This window comes from Plasmodium berghei, assembly GCF_900002375.2.
Source record: "Plasmodium berghei ANKA genome assembly, chromosome: 13".
In the NCBI taxonomy this organism is placed as follows: Eukaryota; Apicomplexa; class Aconoidasida; order Haemosporida; family Plasmodiidae; genus Plasmodium; species Plasmodium berghei.
In genome coordinates, this window is record NC_036171.2 from 2,143,346 (window position 1) to 2,166,926 (window position 23,581).

Below are 23,581 nucleotides of genomic sequence, written 5' to 3' on the forward strand. Positions count from 1 at the left end.
AATTTTTTTTCGAATATTATAATGATATATTTACCATAATGTTTATGGCAAAGAAAAAATATTATTGTACTATATTAAAAATACATATGCATAACATGTAGTTTTATATTTTTTTTATTTGTTTTTTTATGCCACTGCCTATTGCATTTATCTTAATCTTTTATTATTACAATTTTATAATAAATTAGTAAAAAAAAAATATACATTTGTATTTATTTAAAAAATAAAAATGTAAATTTGTATTCCAAATAATAATTTGTTACAGCATAAAAAATGAATAAATAAAAAATGTGATAAAGCATCTGTATATATATTTCATGAAAGTACATTCTACGCTAACCTGATTCCTTTTTAGTATTCTGAAAATAAAAAAATAACAAAGCTAATAAGTAAAAACAAATAGAACAATCTAGGTATTTATATATGTTATCCTTTAAATACTATAAACGATTCCTTGGAATATTCCTTACAACATAACTTGGTTATTATGATTCCATATATATAGTACTTTATTATTATTTCTTCAGTTTTTATTATTTTTTAAGTATTAATTTTTAGTTGCATACTGTGGGCTAATTTTTTTTTCATCCTCAAATGCTAATAATCTATGATAAAGAACGTGCTCAATGCTTTTTGAATTTTTCTTTTTGGGTTGAAATTAAAACAGTATAATTTTTGCATGTAAAATAATAATAGTATCTCAAAGATAGAACAAATAACTAGAATTATAAATATACTAATATTAGAAAATGGCATATTTTCAATGGGTGATTTTTATTTTTATCATATGGTTATATATATGCCATAATAAATAGAAAAAAATAGAAACTATAAAATTTGTATGTAATTTTTTTCCTTTTTAAACAATTATTATAGAATATGTTCTTATATTTAAATAGGCATGGTTACACAGTGTCTCTCTTCATTTTCCATTCATTATCGAAATTATAAATTAGCATACATTTAATGTGTATATTAATTGTGGTCATTTCATAATTTTTTAAACTAAAAATTCGAAAAAAGCAAAAAAAAATATTTTATAAAATTAAACCATAAATCAGCATATTAAAAGATGCAAAGTCATTTAAATTTGCTTTTCTTTTAGTTTTTGGTTGCTATTTTGTGTTTGTCTCCTACATTTCTATATTTGTGCTGAGCATATTATATACTTAGATAATTGAAAAAAACAAAACAAATATATAATTGTCTCGAGTATTACGTGATAATTATATTTGTAATTTTTTATTTAAATTGATCAGTAATTCAAAAATGTAATTTACAAGGCTAAATAATAATAATCATAATTTTTATTTTAAAATTATATAATAGAATAAAACAAAAATAAAATTAATTTGTTTTGACAAAAAAAAAAAAATACATAAAAAAAGAGAAAAAAGGAATGCTGTTATTTTAAATTAAAACATATATTTTATAACATTCTCAAATAAAATAAATTTTAAGGATTTATTACACAAATAAATGGGTAAAATTATAGAACAAAAAAAATATGGGGCATAATGTATATACATATTATGTACATATAATTACGATAAACTAAAAAATAACAAAACATTATATAAATACAAAAAAAAATACAAATGTATATTTGTCTAATATCTCGGGTTTAAATAGTAAGGTGACTTGTGTTTAATAAAAGAAAGAAGAAGGGAAAAAGCGTGAAGAGCTACTTCCTTAGATTCACATTTTACTAATTTTGAAATATATAAATATTTTTGTTTTTTTCTTTTTTTAAGTTGATATTTTTTGGGTTTTTTATGCTCTATTTTATGTTTTTCCTGGTGATGCTGATAAATATATTTTTTTTTTTTATTTATTTTTTTTTCATTTTGAATGCCTTTTGTTTGCAATGTGAAAGTTATATCCCTTTTATTATCATTATCGTCTGAGCAACTTGCTTGCTTAAAATAATAATTATTTTTATTAGAGCTATATTTTTGTGCATTTCCACTATTATTTTGTTTATACTTTGTACAGCTTTCTCCATTTTCCATATTATTATCACGTTCATTAATTTCGAAAATTTCCTCGTATAGCATATGTTCCTTTTTAAATGTCTCCTCAAAATATTTTTCGTATTTGTTTTTTTTAAAGGTCTTTTTAATTTTACAACTAATATCGTCTTTTTTGTTAAGGTCATAGTTAATAATTTTATTTTTATCATATTGACTGTTTTCTTTATATGCAGATTTATATAATATTCTTATATAATAGGATGGGGTGAAATCCAAAAATTGTCTATAATGTTTTGGAGTAAACAGATTTTGTAAAAACGCCCATTTACTATTTTCATCGTTTTTTTTATTATGATCACTATTCGATTCTTTTATTTTTTTATGACTACCTCCTTTATTTTCATCATAATTTTTATATTCGTTTGATTCACCGAAATCGCCATTTTGCTCAGCTTGTTTTTCCTTACAATTTTCAGGGTTTATAAATGTGCATTTTTTCATTTCTCCATTGCCTAATTGAATTAACAAAATATCTATCTTGATAATCCAATTAATATATATTGACCACAGCAATTTATCCTTTTCGCAATATCCAATTTCTCTATTATTTACCCATAAGAAGTTTTTAATTGTATTAGAGTTATTATTTTTTATTTTGTATAATAGTATAATAGCTATAACATTTTTTTTTAATAAATCTTTTTTTTTTTTTTTTTTTTCATTTATGATATAACTTGAAAATGATAATGGATATTCATAATTAACAAATTTTGCGTATTCTTTTATGACACTTGTTTTTGGTGGTCTGACAATAGATTTCATTGGTAACGCTTGTATTTGATTTAATGTGCCAATAAATAAAAACGTAAAAAATGAAAGAATGCCATTAAAAAAACCAAAAAATAAACTACTAAAAGAACTAAATATTGCAAACAGTAATAATTTAAAATTTGTGATAGATATTTTTAATTTCCCTTTTTTTTCATTCTTTCTAAACCCTCTATTTCTTTTTTTTAATGCTATATATGGTTTATAAATGATATTAAAAAAACTAATTGCTAAAATGTGTAAAAAAGATTGACAACCATAATATACCCCTTCTCCTATATTTGATGGTTGATCTAATATTTCGTTTTGAAATAAATTACTATTAGTTATTATACTAAAATTATCAGCATTTCTTGAAAATCTTTCAAAACAAGTATTCCAACTGGCACAAAATCGACTTACACCTTCTAATATACCTGCCAATATACTTTTTCCAAAACGTCCTATTATATTTAATAAAAGTATGCAAAATAATAATGGGAAAGAACATGAATCAACACTTTTTTTTAAATCGTTAATAAATTGCTGATAACCCTTTTTCCAATGCTTATAAATACTTAATGGATTTCCTATAAAATCGATTGCACCTAAAACATTAAATCTTTGATTCATTCCATTATTTATATAATCGTTCATAATTTCGTTAAGCATTAAAGCATATAAAGACCCGCACATATTTTTTTTTATTTCTTTTTCAAAATGTAAATGTGCATCACTAATATTTGGTATATTCATAATTAACAAAGTTAATGCATTCATTATATTGGAATCCATTATTTCACTTTTTTTTTCATAACTTAAACTTTTGTTCTTTATATTTATTATTAATTTTATTTCATTTATTTCTAATTTTGATATAAATATATTTTCAAAATTTGTTAAATCATTCTTCATGTTAATATTCTGGATTATTTTTAAAATATTTTTTCTATTATTTAAAACTGCTTTGTAATTTTTCATGTATGTCTGTAAATAATTTACATTTTCTTCGTTCAGTAGTACGGTTTGGTCAAAGTTATCGATTTTATTTTGGGTCTCTTTGTTATTTTGAGGATTTTCAAGCAGTTCATATCTGCCTTCATCATTTTGTTGAATACCCTTTTCAATATCGTTCTCCACATTCACAACTAAATTTTTATATTTCGAATTTAAACCATTTTCAAGAAATTTATCATTTTTATTATAACTATTATTATCATAACCATTATTGATATTCCTTTCATCACTTTGTCTATTTATATTGCTGGTTATTTTCCTATTTTTATCTTCAGATATAATCGAATAAATGCTATCATTCCCCCAAATTGAATCCATTTTTTTGTCATCACACACCGATTTGGTTAACATGTTATTTGAGCTTACCTTATATTTAAATCCTATATCATCTACACTGGCATGTGTTTTTTCTAATTCTTTGTATTGGCTAGCCATGGTTAAATGCGTTCGAATATCTATTATATTATCGTTCATATTATAATGGAGTAAATTTGTTCCATTATATTTTTTATCATGCATATTTTTATATACATCCTTAAATTTAATGTTAGCTAGTTTTTCATATAAATAATAATCTTTTGATATGAAATGCTTGATCACCCCTTCCAATGGACCAATATTTTTTTTGTATTCTAAACAATCAAAATTTGTATCTTGTATTTCTATATTTTTTTCGACATTAAGAGAATTATAATCATTTAAATCATAGTCTAATATTTTTAAAAGTTCATCAAATATTTTCAGCATTTCAATAATAAAATAAGAATCAATGTTTATACTCATAGGTGATAAATTTACCTTTATTTCTGATAGCTCAAGAAAGTTTTTCATATTTCCTTTTCTTTTTTTAATAATTGTAATACCAAGTATAGAATTATATTCAATGCAAAAAAACGATGGTATATAAATCTTATAAGAATTGTATAAAGGGTTATTTTTATTAGTACTAATTAATAGATGACTTTCATCAAAACATAAATTATCATAATCTTTATGATTGTTGAGTTTGTTCTCTTTATCATAATATAAGTTATTTAATATGTTATAAGAATATCTTTTTGAAAATTTTTGATTACTATTGCTCGTATAGTAAATATGTGATTTGTTTAGCTTACTATTGTATTTTTCATTTTCATATATTGTTTTTTTATTATCGTCATTATTTTTCTTCAGTTTATCGATAATACTTATACTATTGTTATACTCTAAATTTATATTTTGTTCATTTTTATTTTCTTTATTTTTTTCCAATTTGTGTAAATCTGGTATTGGTAACATGACATTTTTGTAATCGCTATTTTTTGTGTGGTTATCTATTTGCAACCATCCAACATTTATGTGCAATAATTCATTTTCACTTATTTGTTTATAAACTATTAAAATATATTCCATAGATAAATATAGTATTTCCTCTAAATTATGATTACTAATGCTTAACCCTAATCCTTTAAATATAAAATGTGCAAAGACATTCAAATTTAATGTTATATGCTGTGATTTATCTAATGTTTTATTAGCTTTGTTTGAATTTAAATATTTAATAGTATTACTAATATATGTATTTGTTTCCTTTTTATACAAATTATTTTTCCCGTTTTTATGAAATAAATTAAGTAAATATTTAAGTTTCGAGCTCTCTTTTTTTTTTTTTTTTAAATTCGATATATCTTTAGATTTCGTTGAAAGAAATTTATTCAATTTTTTATTCTTTCCTTTTATATATATATTATTTATTTTATTTCTAATAAATTTATATGATTTTATTAAATTATGATTATAATTGTTATTAAATGGTATGCTACTAAAATTTAAAAGGTTATTTATTAGGTCATTATAATTCTCAAAATATAAAATTGTTTTTCCATTATAAGTCTTTTTAGTACACGATACATATATAAATGTGTTTCCTAATTTTAGATTTAACAATGTTATATTATTTGAGCTTTCTAGGTCAACTGTATCTATATTTCCATCATTTAATTTTTCAATCTGTTTTGAAAAGAGTTTTAATCTAAAAATTTGATCATTTATGATTTTAGCATTTTCATTAGACTTCACATAATTAGTAGAAAGAAAATTTAAATAATTTATTTTATTTGTTAAATGATTTTTCAATTTTTTTACATATTTTAAATTTGCATATTTATTATTTGAATATCCGGTTAGCTTATTAATTCCGTTGACTTTTTTTTTCTTGTTTTTTTTTCGATTTTTTTTTTTACCGCCCTTATTTTTGTTTTTTTTTGTGCAGGATGCTAATATACCTATTTTCAATTTCGTTTCTTTATATGGATTGTAAAAAGAAAAATTAAGTGCATAATTTTTAAAAATTTCATCGAACGTTTTTTGCTCCTTTTTCGGTATTTTGCGTAACATTTCTGAATGTTCGAAAATACCGATTTGTTTTAAATTTAAATCATATTTAGTTAAGTTTATTAAATAATATGGAACAACATCAATATCTTGAAAACGAATAAATTTGCACCCTTTAAAAGTTGTTACTTCCATTGAACAGCATGAATATTCATATGGTATTTCCTTATATTTGATCAATTCGTTGTATATGCTTAAATAGTTATCATTTTTTTTATCATTATTTTTTAATAAATAGTTAAACATTTTTAGCTTCATTTCTTCTTTTTTAAAATTGTCATATGATACTACAGGATGACGAAAGTAAACTATGCCTACTCTTGTTAAATCAAGAGATTCTGACCAAAATAAAAATTTTAAATCATCAATTTTTTTCGATTTGTTAACACTAGTATTATTTTGTTTAAATGTGTTTCGGTGTGAAATTGTGTCTGTTTCACTATTTGTATCAGTACTAGAAAAAATATTTTTTGGTAAAAAATTGTTATTTATATTATTCAAAATGCCATTATCATTCTTATTTATGTCATTATATTTATCATTATTCCGAATAATATCATCATATTTTACAGAATTAATATTTTTTCCTATTTCATTATATTTTCCCATATCAATTAATGCACTTAACTTTTGCGATAAATTTAATATATCATTATTTCCAATTTCTTTGTCAATTGTTTTATGTTGTGCATCTTTATTAGAATTAGTACTATCATTTTTTTTTATTACATTTAACATATTTCTATTTTGCTTTTCTAATCTTTCTAAATATAACTCCTTTTGTAAAAAATCGTCTATTATATAATTAATGGCATTATCAAATACTCCACACATTTTTAGCAGTGCTTTTTTTTTTGATTGTGGATGAAATTCTACGTGTTCCCCTGGTTCTATTGTATTATATTTAAAATAAGTATAATTTTTTATATATTCTTGAAAAATTATATTTGTTTTTGTATTATTTATAATAACAATGTAAGGTAATATCTCCATCACGGTTGTTCTGAAAAAGGGCATAGGTGCAATAGACATATAAATACTGTATTTTAATTGTGGAATGTTTTTACTTCTATTATTACATTCTAATCGAGTTATTGACAAGTCTGTTAGTTTGAAACTTTCTGATTCTAATGGTTTGTTAATATTACTTCGGTAAAAAAAACAATGTTGCTTTTTATTTTTTTTGACGTCAATAAAAATACTTGCTTTCTCGTATTCTATTTTTTTTGCTATATTATTTTGTCCACAATCGTTTTCACAATTTATTTCGTTATTTTTTTTTAATTCTTGATTTTTTGTACCATCTTGCCCATCGAGAATTTGTTCATTGATTGCAGAATCGTTAACTTGTGTAATTTCATCAGATATGCAATTGTTGCTATTGCTTATGCCCTTGTTTTCTGAGATTATTGCGTTATTATTATTGCTGTTATTTGTATTACTATTTCTGGAATTGTCAATGTTATGATCAATATCAGTAATGTGGGTTATTATGTTCCTATTGGTTTGATCAAGGCTATTTCTTGTTTTTTTCAATATGTTTTTTTTAATCATGTTCTTTTTTAATGGGTAATTCATCAAATTTTTCACTTCTTTTAACGTTTCAAGTGGTATAACTACTTTGTTTCGATACGAGGAAAATTCACATGATAATAGTTTTCTGACGTATGGTTCAATAACAATTTCATTATTATTACTTAAACTTTTTATTTTAATAGGATAGTTTAATCTATTTATGACACAAGCCGAAACAAAAAATGTGCATGATAATATATATGTCCCATGATGTATTTTCTTCAAAGATATATCTTGATATCTATTTTTTGTCGTTTCATAAAAATCATTGAAAATTGCCCATATGGTTAGCTTATTTTGATACTCATCATATTTTGATTTTTTATTATGATCCAAATATTTATCCAAAACATTTTTTTCATCTATTAATGAATCAATGATTGCCTGTGCATTATCTGGATTTATTCCAATTGATGTTTTGGGTGAACTTAAATCATTCGTTTTTGTTAGTATAGCGTTTTTGTGCTCATTTTGTTTAATAGAACATTTCTGAGAATTAATATCAGTACTAAGAACATTATTATTAGTAGTAGTATTTATGCATTTTAGATTATTATTTTTGCTCAATTCATTTTTATTTGCGATAATGGATTCTTCACAATCAAGGGTAAAAAAAGAATCGATATCATTTGTTATTGATTTTTCCAAAATGATTTTTTCTCGGCCCTTTTTATTAGGATAATTAATTGAAATGGGCTTTGAATAATATCCGTCAAAAGATATATTAGCAGTAATAGGAATAAATGGAAGTCTTATACTTTGTCCTGGATCAATTTTAATTTCGTAAATATCTTTATCGATTTCATTTCTTATATTTACAATAAAATTACTTTTTTGCAATAATGGATTTCTTTGTGCATTTTCTTCATTTATATTTTTATATATATAAACATTTTTTTTATTCGTAATTTTTTTAATAAATAATTTTTTATCATTCATCATATTAGTTTCACTACTTTTAGGATGCATTTCGTCCTCATGATTTACATGGTATGGTTTATTGTTTTCATTCCATAGACTTTCATTAAGTTTGGCAATAGAAACAGCAAGTTGTTTTTTTCCTTCACTTTCTTTTCCCTTTTTCGTTTCATCATTATGTTTTTCATCCAATTTTTCCCCTGCGATTAACGTGTTTATATCATTCAAACCACTGTTAAACGAAGATTTATTGTTATTATTATCGTGTGTATCAATTTGATTCTCTAGATTATCAAATGTATTATTTAATTGTATTTTATTTATTTCATGATCATCATTATAAAATGTTCCATGTTTTTTATCATATGTGGGTGTGTTTTCAGCATTACTTAAGGCAGTGTTTATAGGATGACCAGTATTGTGATTTTTATTTATACTTTCTAATGAAAACGATTTGTCAATGGTGATTGAACTTTGGTATTCAATTGATTTGTCTGTCGAATAATAACTTGAAAATGAATTCAACGTTTTTTTAACTTCCTTTTTAAGTTTACTATGATATATTTCATATTTAAAATGCATAGTTTTTGGTAATCCATTGTTAATCATTAAAGAATGGTCAATATTAATTTGATAAAAGTTATGAGCATCTTTTTTATTTAATACATAATTTGGATTATATACACTAATGATAGTTGCAGTAAAATATAGTTCTTTTAAATTAAAATAATTTAAATTATAATTTTCAATAGAATTAACATTATTTTTATCGTTAATATTAATGCAATTTTGACTTATTCCATTATAAACACTCTTTTTGATACAATTTCGATTATTATTATCATTTTTATTGATGCAACTTTGTGTTAATATTTTATTTTCATATAATAGATGATTTTTTAGTCTAATTAAATTTGGTTTAAATAATTTTAATACATTAGGCAAAAATGGGGATTGGTAATTTAGAATATTATCAAGTGTATTTTTTGTACATATATAATCAGCATTATATTTTTCGTCTAAAAAAGCATACAAATTCGTATTATGTATTTTTTCGTTTTTTATTGATAACCATATAAATGCATTTTCTGCTACTAGCCAATATAATGGTACAGGAATTAATTTATCAGTATTATTGGATATTTCGATTATATCTAATCCATTTTTATTTTCATCATGCTTTTTAAAATATTCATTTAATAATACTTGCTCATCATAACTATCTTTATCATAATCACACAAAGAACTATCATAATTGTAGCTATTACTTGTTTGTGTATCAAAAGAAAATATAGAATTAGACAATGAAGATAAAGTGATATAAGATAAATTTGTAATTGATAAAGATTCAGTCGATATTTTTTGTTTGTGTGCATCCACTGAATTAGGTGATCGTTTTAGAAAATTGAAAAATGGATCATTTATAGACATAATGTTTCTATTTAAAATCGTATTTTTTCTACGAAATTCTTGACTTTTATTATTGCAATTTATTTGTTGATATTTATTTATTTTTTTTTTCATTATATTTTTAGTATACACTTTTTTAATTTTTTCCTTAATCAATTTTTTCTTAAGTTCATTTTTTATTCTTTTTTTTTCTTTGTTCCTTTTTTTTGTTTTTTGATTTTTATATTTTAATGGGGCCAACGAACTGAATTTTATGTCCCCAGATATGTAGTGTTCTATAGCAGACAATTTCATTAATGGGAATATACTTTTAATGAATTTTCTTCCACACATATAAGTCTTATTTTTAATAAAATTGTTATTATCTTCATTTTTATTTGCACAATATTTGTTATTATTCATATATAAATAGGTGTCATTATGGTAATTTTCTTTTTCTTGTTTAATATTTCTTTTTTGGCCTTCTTGTATAATATCATTTTGATTAACTGAATTTATTGGGTTTATTTTTTGATTGTTATAATTATCATCGCCTATATTATTTTGTATATATTTTTCAATTTTTTTGTCAATTTTAAGTGTGTAAGTAGGTGGTGGCGAAGGAATGTTATTGTACTTATGAAAATATTCTTTAAAAATTCCATTTTGATTAGTATTTCCTGGAACTGATTTATAGATATAAATCGGGAAATCTGTATTATTTTTAATAGCTAATATTGAAGATAAAAAAAAATCACATTCATTTTTTTCTTCATGACTAATTTTATTACTTGTTCTAAAAAATATATATAAATTATTGCGAGGCTGGGGTATATTAAATGGTTTCCATGTATATTCTTTATTCGTGATATTTTTTTTGGGTGTATAATAATTACTTGGATATATAGTATGGTATTCACTATTTAACGATAAATTCTTTTCGACTTCTAAATATTCTTCATTATATAATTCTTGTTCAACTTGTTTATTAATATTTGCTGGTAATACTCTTTCGGGTATTACTAATCTTATAACATCTTCATTAACATTTTCAGTATTTAATATATTAGATGGTATATCATATACATAATTAAGTAGCCTAAATCTAATGAGGAAAAACTTCACTTTACCATTTTCATATGTGGGTAAATCAAGAGATTCATTATTTCCTAAAATTCTCCATTGGTATTTTATGGATTTATTTGTATTCTTATTAAAAGAGTCATTAAATTTTCTATGATTATTCTTGAAATGTTTGCTATTTGTCACATTTTCAGATTGTTCATAAATTTCACTATATAATGTATTTTGTCTGATTCTATGATTTTCTTTTTTATTATTGTAGCTTTTAGGCAATTTTTTCTTTTTATTTTCATCATATATTATTGTACTTTCACGATGATGCCATTTATTGTCCTTTTCCCATTTTTCTTTCTTTGTGTCATTTTTTTCATTTATCTCCTTCAATTTTCTATTGTCATCACATTTCATTTTGTCAATATTCGTATTATTGTTAAAAACAGTTGAAGAATAATTTGATTGCTTAATTTTTGATAATTTATTTATAGTGTTTAAAAAGATGGTGTGTCTATTTAAATGATTTTGATGATTCAAAATGTTATCTGGATTATTGTTTTCAATATTCATACTAGTATAATCACTACTTGATAAATAATCTTCCTCATATATTGTGCATATAGCTATAGGTTGCCCCAACAAATTATTTATTTTACAAATGTGATTCATTTCTGATATTTTTTTTTTTTTGATGTAATTAAATAATTTAATATATAATAAATTCTCTGGTTTTCCACGTGAATTATCTAAATTAAATCCACTTTCATATTTTTCTAAATAATCCCCTGGATATTGACATGAATATTGGTAATTTCTTAATAATTTTTCTAATATGAAATCACCAAAAATGTATGTATCTAGGGATTTATTTACACTATTTAAAACATCGAATTTATTATATCTAAAAAGTATATTTTGATTTGTAATGATAAATGCATCTTTATATTGGTTATCATTCATTTCTTCATAAAAATTTCGTAAAATAGTTGATGCATGTGCATCGTCTATTTCACTTATATTTTTTTTCTCTGTTATGTTGTCATCATATTCTGGTTGTAATAAATTTTCGTGAATATAAGGATTCTTTGATGAATTGTTATCAACTTTTTCGGATTTTCCTGTGTGTGTTATTTTTTTATTATTTTTTCGATAATATGAATCACTCATATGCTTACCCAATAATAATCGTGTTCTTTGTGTTATTATAGAAAAAATTACACTACAACATAATGATAAAATATTATCCAAGAAGTTAAGATTCATATTAATATTTATCCATGAAAAATAATAATATAAATGAATTGGAGAAATTAAATCTTTTTTAATTGCTATAATTTCTGTACACATAGGTTCAATAAAAGTTTGATAAGAGTTTTCTTTTTTGTTAAAATGCTCACAATATATTAAAAATTCAATTTTACATTCTATATTATTATTTATTTTATTGTCATTATTTTGTTTTATATCTTTAAGTCTGCAATTATTTTTTAAAAATATATTATTGCCATTCTCATATTTATTATTTCTTCCATTTAAAGAGCCAAAATGTGTTCTTTCGTATGTATGCATATCTTCATCATTCTTTTTTCTAAAAATAAATTTTTTAAATAGCTTTTTTACTTCAGCATTAAAATGTTCTATGTTTTTAAAAAATTTGTTCTTATTGAATATGCCCATTCTTCCCCCATTTTCATCATTATTACCTAAGTATTTATCTTTTTCCTTTTCAGAGTATTCATCTGCATTTTTGCTTAAGTATATTTTATCATATATATTTTTATTCACCTTATTAGCTGATTCACATTGAAATTTACTAGAAAATGCTACATTATTATGATTATTTTCAAAGCTGTTTTTATATAACTTGTCTAATGACTTACTATTGTTTTCAGATTCATTACATGTGTTAAAATTATATAATATATGAGTGACATCTTTATTCTTAGATAATATGGGATGACAATTATTATCACATTTAATTGCGTTATTATTGAAATGTATATTTTTTTTATTAATATTGTTTGAATGGTTGTCACAGAAATAATATGGATAAACTGAATACACTCCCTTGTTATATACATCACCTTTGGTAATATTATTTTCTGCTATAAAATCTGGCGTATCGCTTTTGAAAATCATATATTTATGTTTATCATTATTATTATCATTGCACTTATCGGTACACCTACTTGCAATATGTATTTCATTAACCTTATTTATACATACGGTATCATTATTATAAAATTGTTCTTCACCATTTGACCTATAATTAAGGCAATATTTTAAATCGGAATAATTTATATCGGGATCATATAAATTAGTGCCATTTAAATTTTTATCACATTCATTTAAGGAGGAAAAATTGGCATTAAAATATTCTATAACAAAATTTAAAGAACACCTATTATACGCTGTATTAGAATCCCATATTTGAAAAGTTATTACATCAAATCCTATTTGGCAATCTATTTTTGTGTTTTCTATAAAATTCATTATAAGAATGTTAAATGTATTTGCATCTAAAATATTGTACGCATCTCTTGCGTCTTCTCGTTTATTTTCATTATGATTATCATTATATTTTTCATTTTTGTTGTCAACATTTTTTTCCATAGTATGATTTATGAATGGTTCACAATTTTCCTTATGGCACACTGATGCATTTCTTTGGTAAGCATATACACTTTTGTCATAATTTTTTTCCTCATTAAAACTTGAAGCTTTTTCAATTATTTCAAATTTTGAGTTTTCATAGATGCCCCTTTCTTCTTGTGGTGTAGCTTTATTTAAACCGAAACTAGCAAATGATTTGCTCAAATTATCATTTTCATATAATTTATTTTTTTTTTGTAAAATATTTTTATTTGAAAATAATTGAATATCACATAAAGAATGGTCACTTACATTAATATGTGTAGGAACGTCACTAATATCAGAGTAAAAAATATCATTCATCATATATTCCGATAAACTGTCGTCATAACTGCTATGTTGTGAATTAATTCTGAAGAAAATTTCGTCTTCATTTTCAATATCTTTGTTAGAACATATTTTTGTAAAATAGTTGTAAAAATCAATGACAATAGTATATAACTGATGTAATAAAGTCAACATATGTGAATCGACATTTATAACAATAGGTTCAAAAGAAAATTTCATATCAATCCCTTCAACCTGATTCTTGTAAAAAAAAATTGTTTTTTTTTGAAAATTTAAACTTGTTATTTTATTAATTCCTAAGCATCGCATTAGCAGTATTTCTAAACTGGAAATTTTTATCTCTAAATTCAAATTTGCTCTGCATGGTTGTAAAATTATATTATTATACGGAATATTATTCCAATCAATATAAGCTTTTAAGAATGGATTTTTTGTCACGGGTTTTGAAATTGCACTAGTAATTTGGGAAAATAGTATATTGATATTTATTATGCATGGAAGTAAAGATGACATCGAATTACCCCACTCATTTAGTTTATTTTTATAAAATGCATTTACATTTATAACATTATTTAAATTAGAATATTTTAAAATTTCATTTGTATTATATTCCAATTTAATTTGTTCGTCATTTTCCATATTCGATGTTTTTAAGCTACTAAAATGCTGGGGGTTAACACATGTATTATAAGTTGTTAAGCTACTTATATTTTTCTTGTTATTATTTTCATCTTCTATTATTCGATTATTATTTATTTCGTTTTCCTTTATTTTTTTTTCATTTTTATTATACAATAAAACAAATATAACAGATTTAAAACACCCTTTTGTTGCTAAAACGTATGGATTTTCTATATTCACGTTTTTGCAGGATTTTATTTTTTGATATAATTTATTTTTCTTCTTTTGTTGTGGTTTTTCACTATCATTTTCATCATGATTCATTTTTTTTTTTGAACTATTCATATTTAATATCAATCCATTGTTACTAATCGTGCTCTTTCTGTAACTTTTTGAATATGCTTTTCGTTTATCCTTAATTTCTGGGTCCTTTCTTTTATTATTACTTTTTTTTTTATTTCTCTTATTTTTCTTATAAGAATAATATGCATTGGGAGTATTATTTTCCAATAAATAAATTTTTTTTCTTTGAGGTATTCTAATAGGTTCTAAGGATATCCAAATTTCAGAATAATTTATATCTATGTCTATATGAACATATGGATAGTCGTTTGCTTTACACAATTCTTTAGTATATGCAGTATAATCTAAGTTTATTAAATGAAAGCAATTGTTGCAATTTTGTTCACTACTAAAATCATCAAAAGTTACGAATCGATCAGTATTGTTAGACAATTGATTTGAATAATTGGATATTCTAATAAATTCATCATTTTTAATCACCTTATTAGTAATGCTATCTCTTAAGTCATATTTTTGTGGAATTTTTGAATTTATAATTTTATTTTCAACACCTTCATTTGTTTCTATTTTTTTATCTTTCACTATCTCGCATGTATCTACAGATTTTATATTATCATCATATAATACTGCATATATGTGTTTTCTCGAATTTATTTTGTTAAAGGTATAATTAAAAAAATAATTTTCATGAAATAATATATCTTTTATTGTATTATTTATATTTTCAGTATTATCGATGAATATAACACCGTTTTTATTGTTATTATTATTTTTTAAATTGTTATTATTGGTTAAAATGCAAAAATCATTTTGTTTGATATCCAAATCTGTGTATTGTAAAATATCCTCGATATCATTTTCATATGCATTATATAAATATTCACAATTTATACTATTTTCAAATTTTAAGTTATAATAGTTTATTAAACTATATATTAATATTTTGCAATCTTTACATGGTAAGGAAATATAATTATTTTCTTTATTGTATATTATATCATAGTTTATTTTTTGTAATCTTTGTAAAATTTCTAAATGTTTAATTTCACTATTATTTAGCCTATTAATTATTTCACCATCTATCGTATGCAATTTTGGCAGCATGTCGTTTATATTTATTATCCATGTCATGCATTCATCTATAACTTCCCAAAAAATCATTATTTTATTTCTATTTAATATGAATTTGAATGTATGATTATTTTTAAAAATCGACCCAAAATATAATAAGACTAAATGAGTTTTCCTTAAATCTGGCAATTCAATATTACTTATAGAATAATCTAAAAATATATCCTCTGTTTCGATATTATTATCACATTTCTGTTGATACAAATCGTGTAAAATATTGTCTGAAGTTATATTTGTATTTTTATTTATACCTCTATTTTCATCGACATGTTTTGTTTTATTATTGTTTTCTTTTTTTTTCTTTTCTATTTTTTTCTGTCCAGAATTTGATGTATTTTTTTCAATGGATTTTGTATTTCCATGATATATGGAACTCATACATAATAATGTAATATTCGTTTCATCTCTTATTTCCATGTTATTCATAGAATATAAAACATAAATAGAATTATCTTTTTCAACTCTTGCAATAAAACATAGTTCTGAAAATATAAATGTATACATTGGAACACCATATTGAATATTATTAAACATATTTTTTTGTAAGCAATCATTTAGTGTAATAAAATTATGACTATGTATAAAATTATTTTTATTCCATTCATTATTATTAATCATATTTATATCATGTTTTCCTATAGCATTATCAAAATAGTGTATATCTGTTTTGTCTAATTTCGATTTGCTTGAATTATTAATACTTTGATGCATTAATGTGCTTTTATTTTCTAAATATTTATATCTTTCGTTTAATTGATAACTGTTGTTACCTTTCAAAATATTCGATTTATCTTGAACTTTTAAAGGTGTTTTCCTTTTCCATAATCTTACAACTATTTTCTTAATTAAAAATGAAAAACTGCAAGTTATTATAAAATTATTATTAAATATTTTTTTTTTAATATTTTCGATGTCTATTAACATTTTTTGCACATTAGTTTTTTCATTATCATCTAATGATTCATCACTATCATAATTTTCTAATAAGTCATCCCAAGAATCATCATCAGATGAAATATAATTTGGATATATTATTTTTTCTTCTTTTTTCCATTCATTCTTTCTTCGTTTTTTTTTTTTAATTATTTGTGTATTCATATTTTTTATCATATCTATTCTCTTCGTTTCGGTTGTTTTGATAAGTCCGTTTTTTTTGTTATATTTTATTTTACTTTGGTCATATAATTCATTACGAAGAATATTTTTTGTTGATGGAAATTCATTGAAATAGTTGCTATTTTTTTCGAATATACTATTTTTGTTACTAAATATAACACTGTCAGAATAATTACTATGTTTTAAATAGTATTCATCATTTTTGTGTAACAAAAATCCCTTTTTATATAATTCAGAATCAATATTTAAGTGTGGTGACATGTTTTTTCGTTGATTTTCTTTTAACACATTAATACTATTGGGGTATTCTTTTATATTCATATAACCATTTTCTTCTTTCTCATTATTACATGATTTATATTTCGAAAAAACACCTGGTTCGTCAATATTTATTAAACCTTCACTATGGAGTTTAGATATTGACAGTTCTTTAGTTGTTCTAATGTTGGTGTCACTCAAATATCTAACATATGTCCCTTTCTTCATGGTATCATTCTGGTAATATATTATTTTCTTATCTCTTTTATTTATTTTTTTTTTCTTTCTTTCTGAATTTTTTGTTTCCAATTTTGATTTTTTCACATTACTATCTAATGTACCACCTTTTTCGTTTTGTGATTTATTTTTAAATTTTGTTGTCTGTTCGCTCTTAGTACTACAAAGAGCATTTAGTTTTGGTATTTTTTTTTTGGAATATATTTTTTTTTTTAAAAGTTTATTATTGTCATTATTAATTGGAAAATATTTATTATAATATTTAATGTTCAGTTTAGATAATGACTCTATTTTTTTTTTTAAGAATAATATTTTTTTTTTTTTGTATGATAACTCTTGTGTATTATAATGTTCATATATATTAGATAAAATTAAGAAAAAAAATTCTATATCATAATCACAAATATTTATATTCAAGTCTTCTTCATTTAATTTAACTATAAACATGGGATATAGTGGATTGAATTTTATATGGCATAAGTGAATTATGCAAGATGTTTTTTCACTCATTGACAAAACATAATTAGAACTATTATTATTGATGTTGCAGTTATTTTTTGTTTTATTGTCCAGATTAGTGTTTCTATAATTTTTTGTTTTTTTGTGATTGTCAAATCTATGTATACTATCACCATAAATTTTATTGTCATAATTATTGTCGCCCATATGAATATAACTGTCTATATTGTATGAGCTAGTAATACTTCTCGATATTACTTTATGATTTTTATATTGAATGGAATCTTCGACAATTAATTCATTTCCATTTTCGTCAAGTTCGTTACTAGTACAACTTTTAAAAAATTTCAATTTATATTTTTTATTTTTACTGCTATTATTATGCATATCATAAGATGCTATCTTTTTACTATTGATTACTTTATCTCTTTCACCTTCTGGAAGTAAAGAAACTTTTCCATTGTGTGATTCAGGACAACTTAATGATCTTATGCTTTTATTTTTTCGATTTTTTACGAGGTTATATTCACTGAGTGAGTTATTGCCAAATGAATCGGTTTTATCTGCTTTGAGATTAAATATTTCGAATTCATTTCCATCATTTCTACTGTTCATATTATTATTTTGATTATCTTCTGGATAAAAATTATCATAGCCATGGGTAAAATTGTTTATTTTTGATTGTATATTATGCCTAATTTCGTTATATGATATATCTTCCTTATTATTACCACCATTGTTTGAATGGTTTAATTTTAAATCGAAGTTTAATAAGGAATTATTATTGTTTGATAATAAAACATTATTTTTGGAATTAAATATTTTGTAATACAATTTTATAAAATGATTATCCAAATAAGTATTATAATATTTTGCAGAATTATCCCAATTCAGAACTCTTTTTAATTGTATACCATCAAATTGAACAAAGAATGAATCATAAATGCTTCCTTTTGCTAATGTTCCATCATATTTTGGTAATCTTTGTGTTAATTGACTGACAATCTTCAATGGATTAAGATCTAAACTATATCCTTGAATTTCAGAATTTTTTCCAGATTTTGTAATAACAAAGGATAATACTTTTTCTAATTGCACATCTAGAAACACATTAGTATGTTTTGTATAATTATCTAATATATTATTACAATATTTTGCCCCCAATTCTAAAAAGTATTCTTTTTTTTTAAAAGAAAATATGTTTTTTTTTTTTGACAATACTTCTTTCTCATCTAAGAAATGAAAATAATCATCAACAAAAGATTTAATAATTTCTGCATTTACGTTAAATATTGAATAAGCGCAATTGTGCAAAAAAAAACGATGGTCTGGTTTTTCTAATATTGTATATGATTGATTATCGTATCTTAAGTATATAGATGGGTTTGATAATATTATGTCATCTAATTCAGAATAATAAACATTGTTTTCTCCTTTTGGAAAGAAAAAAAAATTGTCTTCTACTAAAAATTTTAATTTTTTTCTCAAATTACCAAAATATTGAACATCAGGTTGATTTATTGTTTTTTTATTATTATCTGTTTTTTTTCTTTTTAGTATATTGTATTTCTTTAAAAATGCAAAATAGTTCATATCAAAAAGAAATGTTTTGCGATATTCATCATAAGTATTTTTTTTTTCGGAATTTGTTAATATATATAATACATTTACTTCCGGTTTTATATATTTGTTATTTAAGTTATTAGTTATAAGAAGTATAGTTAATGGATATAATTCTATATCTATAGAATTTTTTAACTCATGGGTATTTGATATTTGATTGTGATAATGTATACAGTTCATTAATATGGCATATGTTTTAACAAAGTTAACTGTTCTAGTATTAACAATCTTGGATGTTTCTATTGTCAATAGAAATGTGCTATTAATTATACATATATCTAAACATATGTCTATAGTAAAAACTTTTTCTCTAAAAGAATTTTTTATCTTATTATAAGCTTTTTGATTCTTCATTAAATTTTTCAAAAAATTTATACTTTCATTAGCTACTTTTTTGACTTCTTTATTATGATCATCCTTCTTAACAGCATTATTTATCTCATTAAATTTTTCGTTTATATATTGACCAAAAGTTTCATTCTCGTTAGCATTTTCACATATTTTATCAGTTTCCATCTCATTTATTGGGTCTTCTTTTTTTAGTTCTACTTCCGTTTTTAGTGCTTGCAACTTACAAAAGGCCTTGTTTCTTAACAAATTAATTATGTTAATAGAATGGATGCTTTCAAATTCTTCACAATATTTCTCTGCTTCAATTTTTTCCTGCTTTGAAGAATGGGTATCTAGTAATTTTAATACCCAATTATTTATATATGAAATTTCTTCTTCATTGGTTGCTTCAGTTTTTTCAAACTGAGATAATATTCCAGTTTTCCAAGTAGAATATGTAATAAAGTTATAATTCAACCATTTTACAATATTAGACATTTGATTATCTGAAAAAATTATTTTTATATTTTTTAATGTAAAAAAAACACTTAACCTAGGTAGGCATTCGTCATATTCATTTGTACTTCTTTTTTGAATACCCCAGCTAGAAAAACACCGTGAAAATGGTAAATGCCCATGATCTGTGGGAATTAAACTTAAATATATTTCAGCGTGTCCATCAAAAGAATCCGGGTTAATAATGTATTCATGTTTTATATTTTTTATTAATCGCAAAAATAAGTAAAAAGCATTTAGCTTTTCTTTATTTATTTTATATGTTTTTTCGTGTAATAAATAAATTGAATTAATTTTTTCCTTCTTTTTTTTTCGTATTTTTTCTTTTATTTCGTTTTTTTTTATGTGCTTATTAAATTTTACTTGTTTTATAATTTTCTCTTTATCCTTTTTCTTATTTTCCAATTTCACATTTCTTTCAAAGTTATTTATCATACTGTTATGCCTGCGGTAATAAGAAGGTGGTCCTTTGAATTTTATTTTATTATTACTTTTTGTTCGTATGTTATTTTCTGGGTCACTAAAAAAATTTAAATAAATATTATCTCCGTTATTATAAAGACAAGAATTGTGAATGTTGTAACGAGAATTTTTTAAATTATCAACAGTATCATAATATTCATTACTACAAGAACCATATTTAGTCTGTATTTTTTTTATTATCCCTTTTTTATATTTATTTAGATTTTGTTTTTCATTATTATCAAATTCAATATCATTTGTGCTTTCTTTAGCAGTGTAATAACCATCACTTCCTACACTTTCATGTGTATTACTTAATTTATCACTTTTACCATCATTATTATATTTTTTCAAATTATTTTTTATATAATTTTTACTATCAGAAGATTTTATCGAAAAAAATGATAATGTTTTATCTATGTAACTGAATTCTGCGTTATCTGAAACGCTTTGTAATTCCTTAAATTTTAAATGGTCATTGAGGTCATTGTTACTTTGTATATAAACATTGTTTTCCTTTTCAATTGAATCACATTTTAATTTTTTTCTTGGTGTCTTTTTATTTACATCTTCGCTATTCATATATTTATTCCTTTTACGATCGATTTTTCTTTTCACCAATTCTTCCCTTTTATCCTTAAGTTTAATATGTTCAAGGGAATCAGCAAAATTTATGATGCATGCATTCCAACTTATATTGTTATCAATACTCAAATTATCTATTTGCGGGAAATTTTTATTTTGACTTTTTGAAAAAATACTAAAGTTATAAAAACTGCTAATAGGCAATGTGTACTTTGAATTTTGCTTATTATCTTCATTATTTTCAAAATTATTTATGTTATTTATCATATCACCATTTTTATTTTGTGTATTATTATTATTATGAGGTAATTCAAATATTGCATCGTTCCCTTTAGGAAATAATGCATTTTCTTTCGATTTATTATTAATATTTAATTCATTTCTAGAATTTTTATAATAATTACGTTTTATAATATTTATAACATTTTGGAAATCATTCAAATTTTCTTGATTACTTTTTATATTTTTTTTTTTTTTGTTATACTGCTTTTTATTGATTTTTTTCCTTTTCCTTTCTTTTTTGGAAGCGGTGTTATATTTATGTGATGTGTCAACTGTATTAAAATTATTAAATAATAGATTATTCCATTGTGTATATTGTTTTTTGTTCATAATTTTTTTCATATCTAAACTATCCATGTATACCCCCAGTTTTTTAACTGTTATCATATTTATCATTGTATTATTAACTAATTCATTTTTTTTTGTATAATATCCATCTCTTTTAAATGGTAAACCTTCTTTGGGTAAACTTAAAAATAATTCTTCAATATTTATTCCGAATGCAAAGCAATTAGATGGATTAGTTGTAAAATCTTCTATTCTAATTTGAATATTTTTAATAGATATATTTATATTATTTATAAGTGACAAAAGCATTTGCCATATAACTCCTCCTTCTATAGAACAAACTATAGCTCTATATTCCGAGGACAACAATGCATTTTTTTTATTTTCGATATATTTTTCTTTATATAACTTGTCATCTAAGTATTTAGATGGGATGGTTGATAAAACGATAACGACGTCTTCAATATACACATTTATGGGATTTTTCATAAAATAAAAAAATGGTAAATTAATTTTAAAATATCCAATACACCCGAAATTCAATCTACATGGTATATCAATTAAATCTATAACAGACTGTTTGAGATGAATATTTGTTAATTCCAATTTTCCTGTTAGTAAATCACTTAGCCCATATTGTTCATCATTTAAGCCATAAATAAAATTCCCCAATATTTTATTTAGGGTGTCTGAAAGAAATTTTTGAAACATTTTTACAAACCTGTTTTCTTATTATCATTTGGAATGGGAAACAATTTGAAACATTTCGGATTTTTATAAATATTTTATTTTTCATCAAGGAAAATTAATACATTTTTTTTAAGTTATGTACATATATATATATGATTATTAACACTTGCATATATTTATGTAGTTATATATTGATTTGAAAAAATCTGTTAACAATTTTCAAAAAAGAAAAATTGGTAGTACTGCATGAAAAATATGGTATTCTCCATTATTTTATTATGATTCAATGTATATAAATATACTGTATAAATAAAAATTACAAGTTGCATACACTCACAGATTTGTTTATTATTATTTTTTATTTATTTAGTTGCATACATCCTTCTCAAAGGGAAAATTTATATATTTTATAACTTTAAATTGTAAATTCATTTTTATATTAATATATGATGATATTTTTGCTGTATATTTTTAAACCTTTGAAATTTAAAATTTAAAATATTTATGTTATTATTTTTTTTAGTGGAAAGTGGACAAAAAAAAATAATATAATAAAAATATGAAGAAAACTGTTAATTGTAAAAAATTGTGAATCTGTCTTAATATAATTG

The 23,581-nt window shown here is 22.5% G+C and overlaps 1 protein-coding gene across 1 annotated transcript; it reads right to left on the minus strand.

Moving 5' to 3' along the window:
• Positions 1 to 1,610: 1,610 nt before the first annotated feature.
• Positions 1,611 to 22,991, minus strand: PBANKA_1356800 (conserved Plasmodium protein, unknown function; the record flags this gene model as incomplete). Its single annotated transcript, XM_034567205.1, has 1 exon — positions 1,611 to 22,991. The coding sequence occupies one exon, from the start codon at positions 22,989 to 22,991 to the stop codon at positions 1,611 to 1,613; it is 21,381 nt and encodes a 7,126-aa protein (XP_034423725.1).
• Between the last annotated feature and the right edge of the window lie 590 nt (positions 22,992 to 23,581).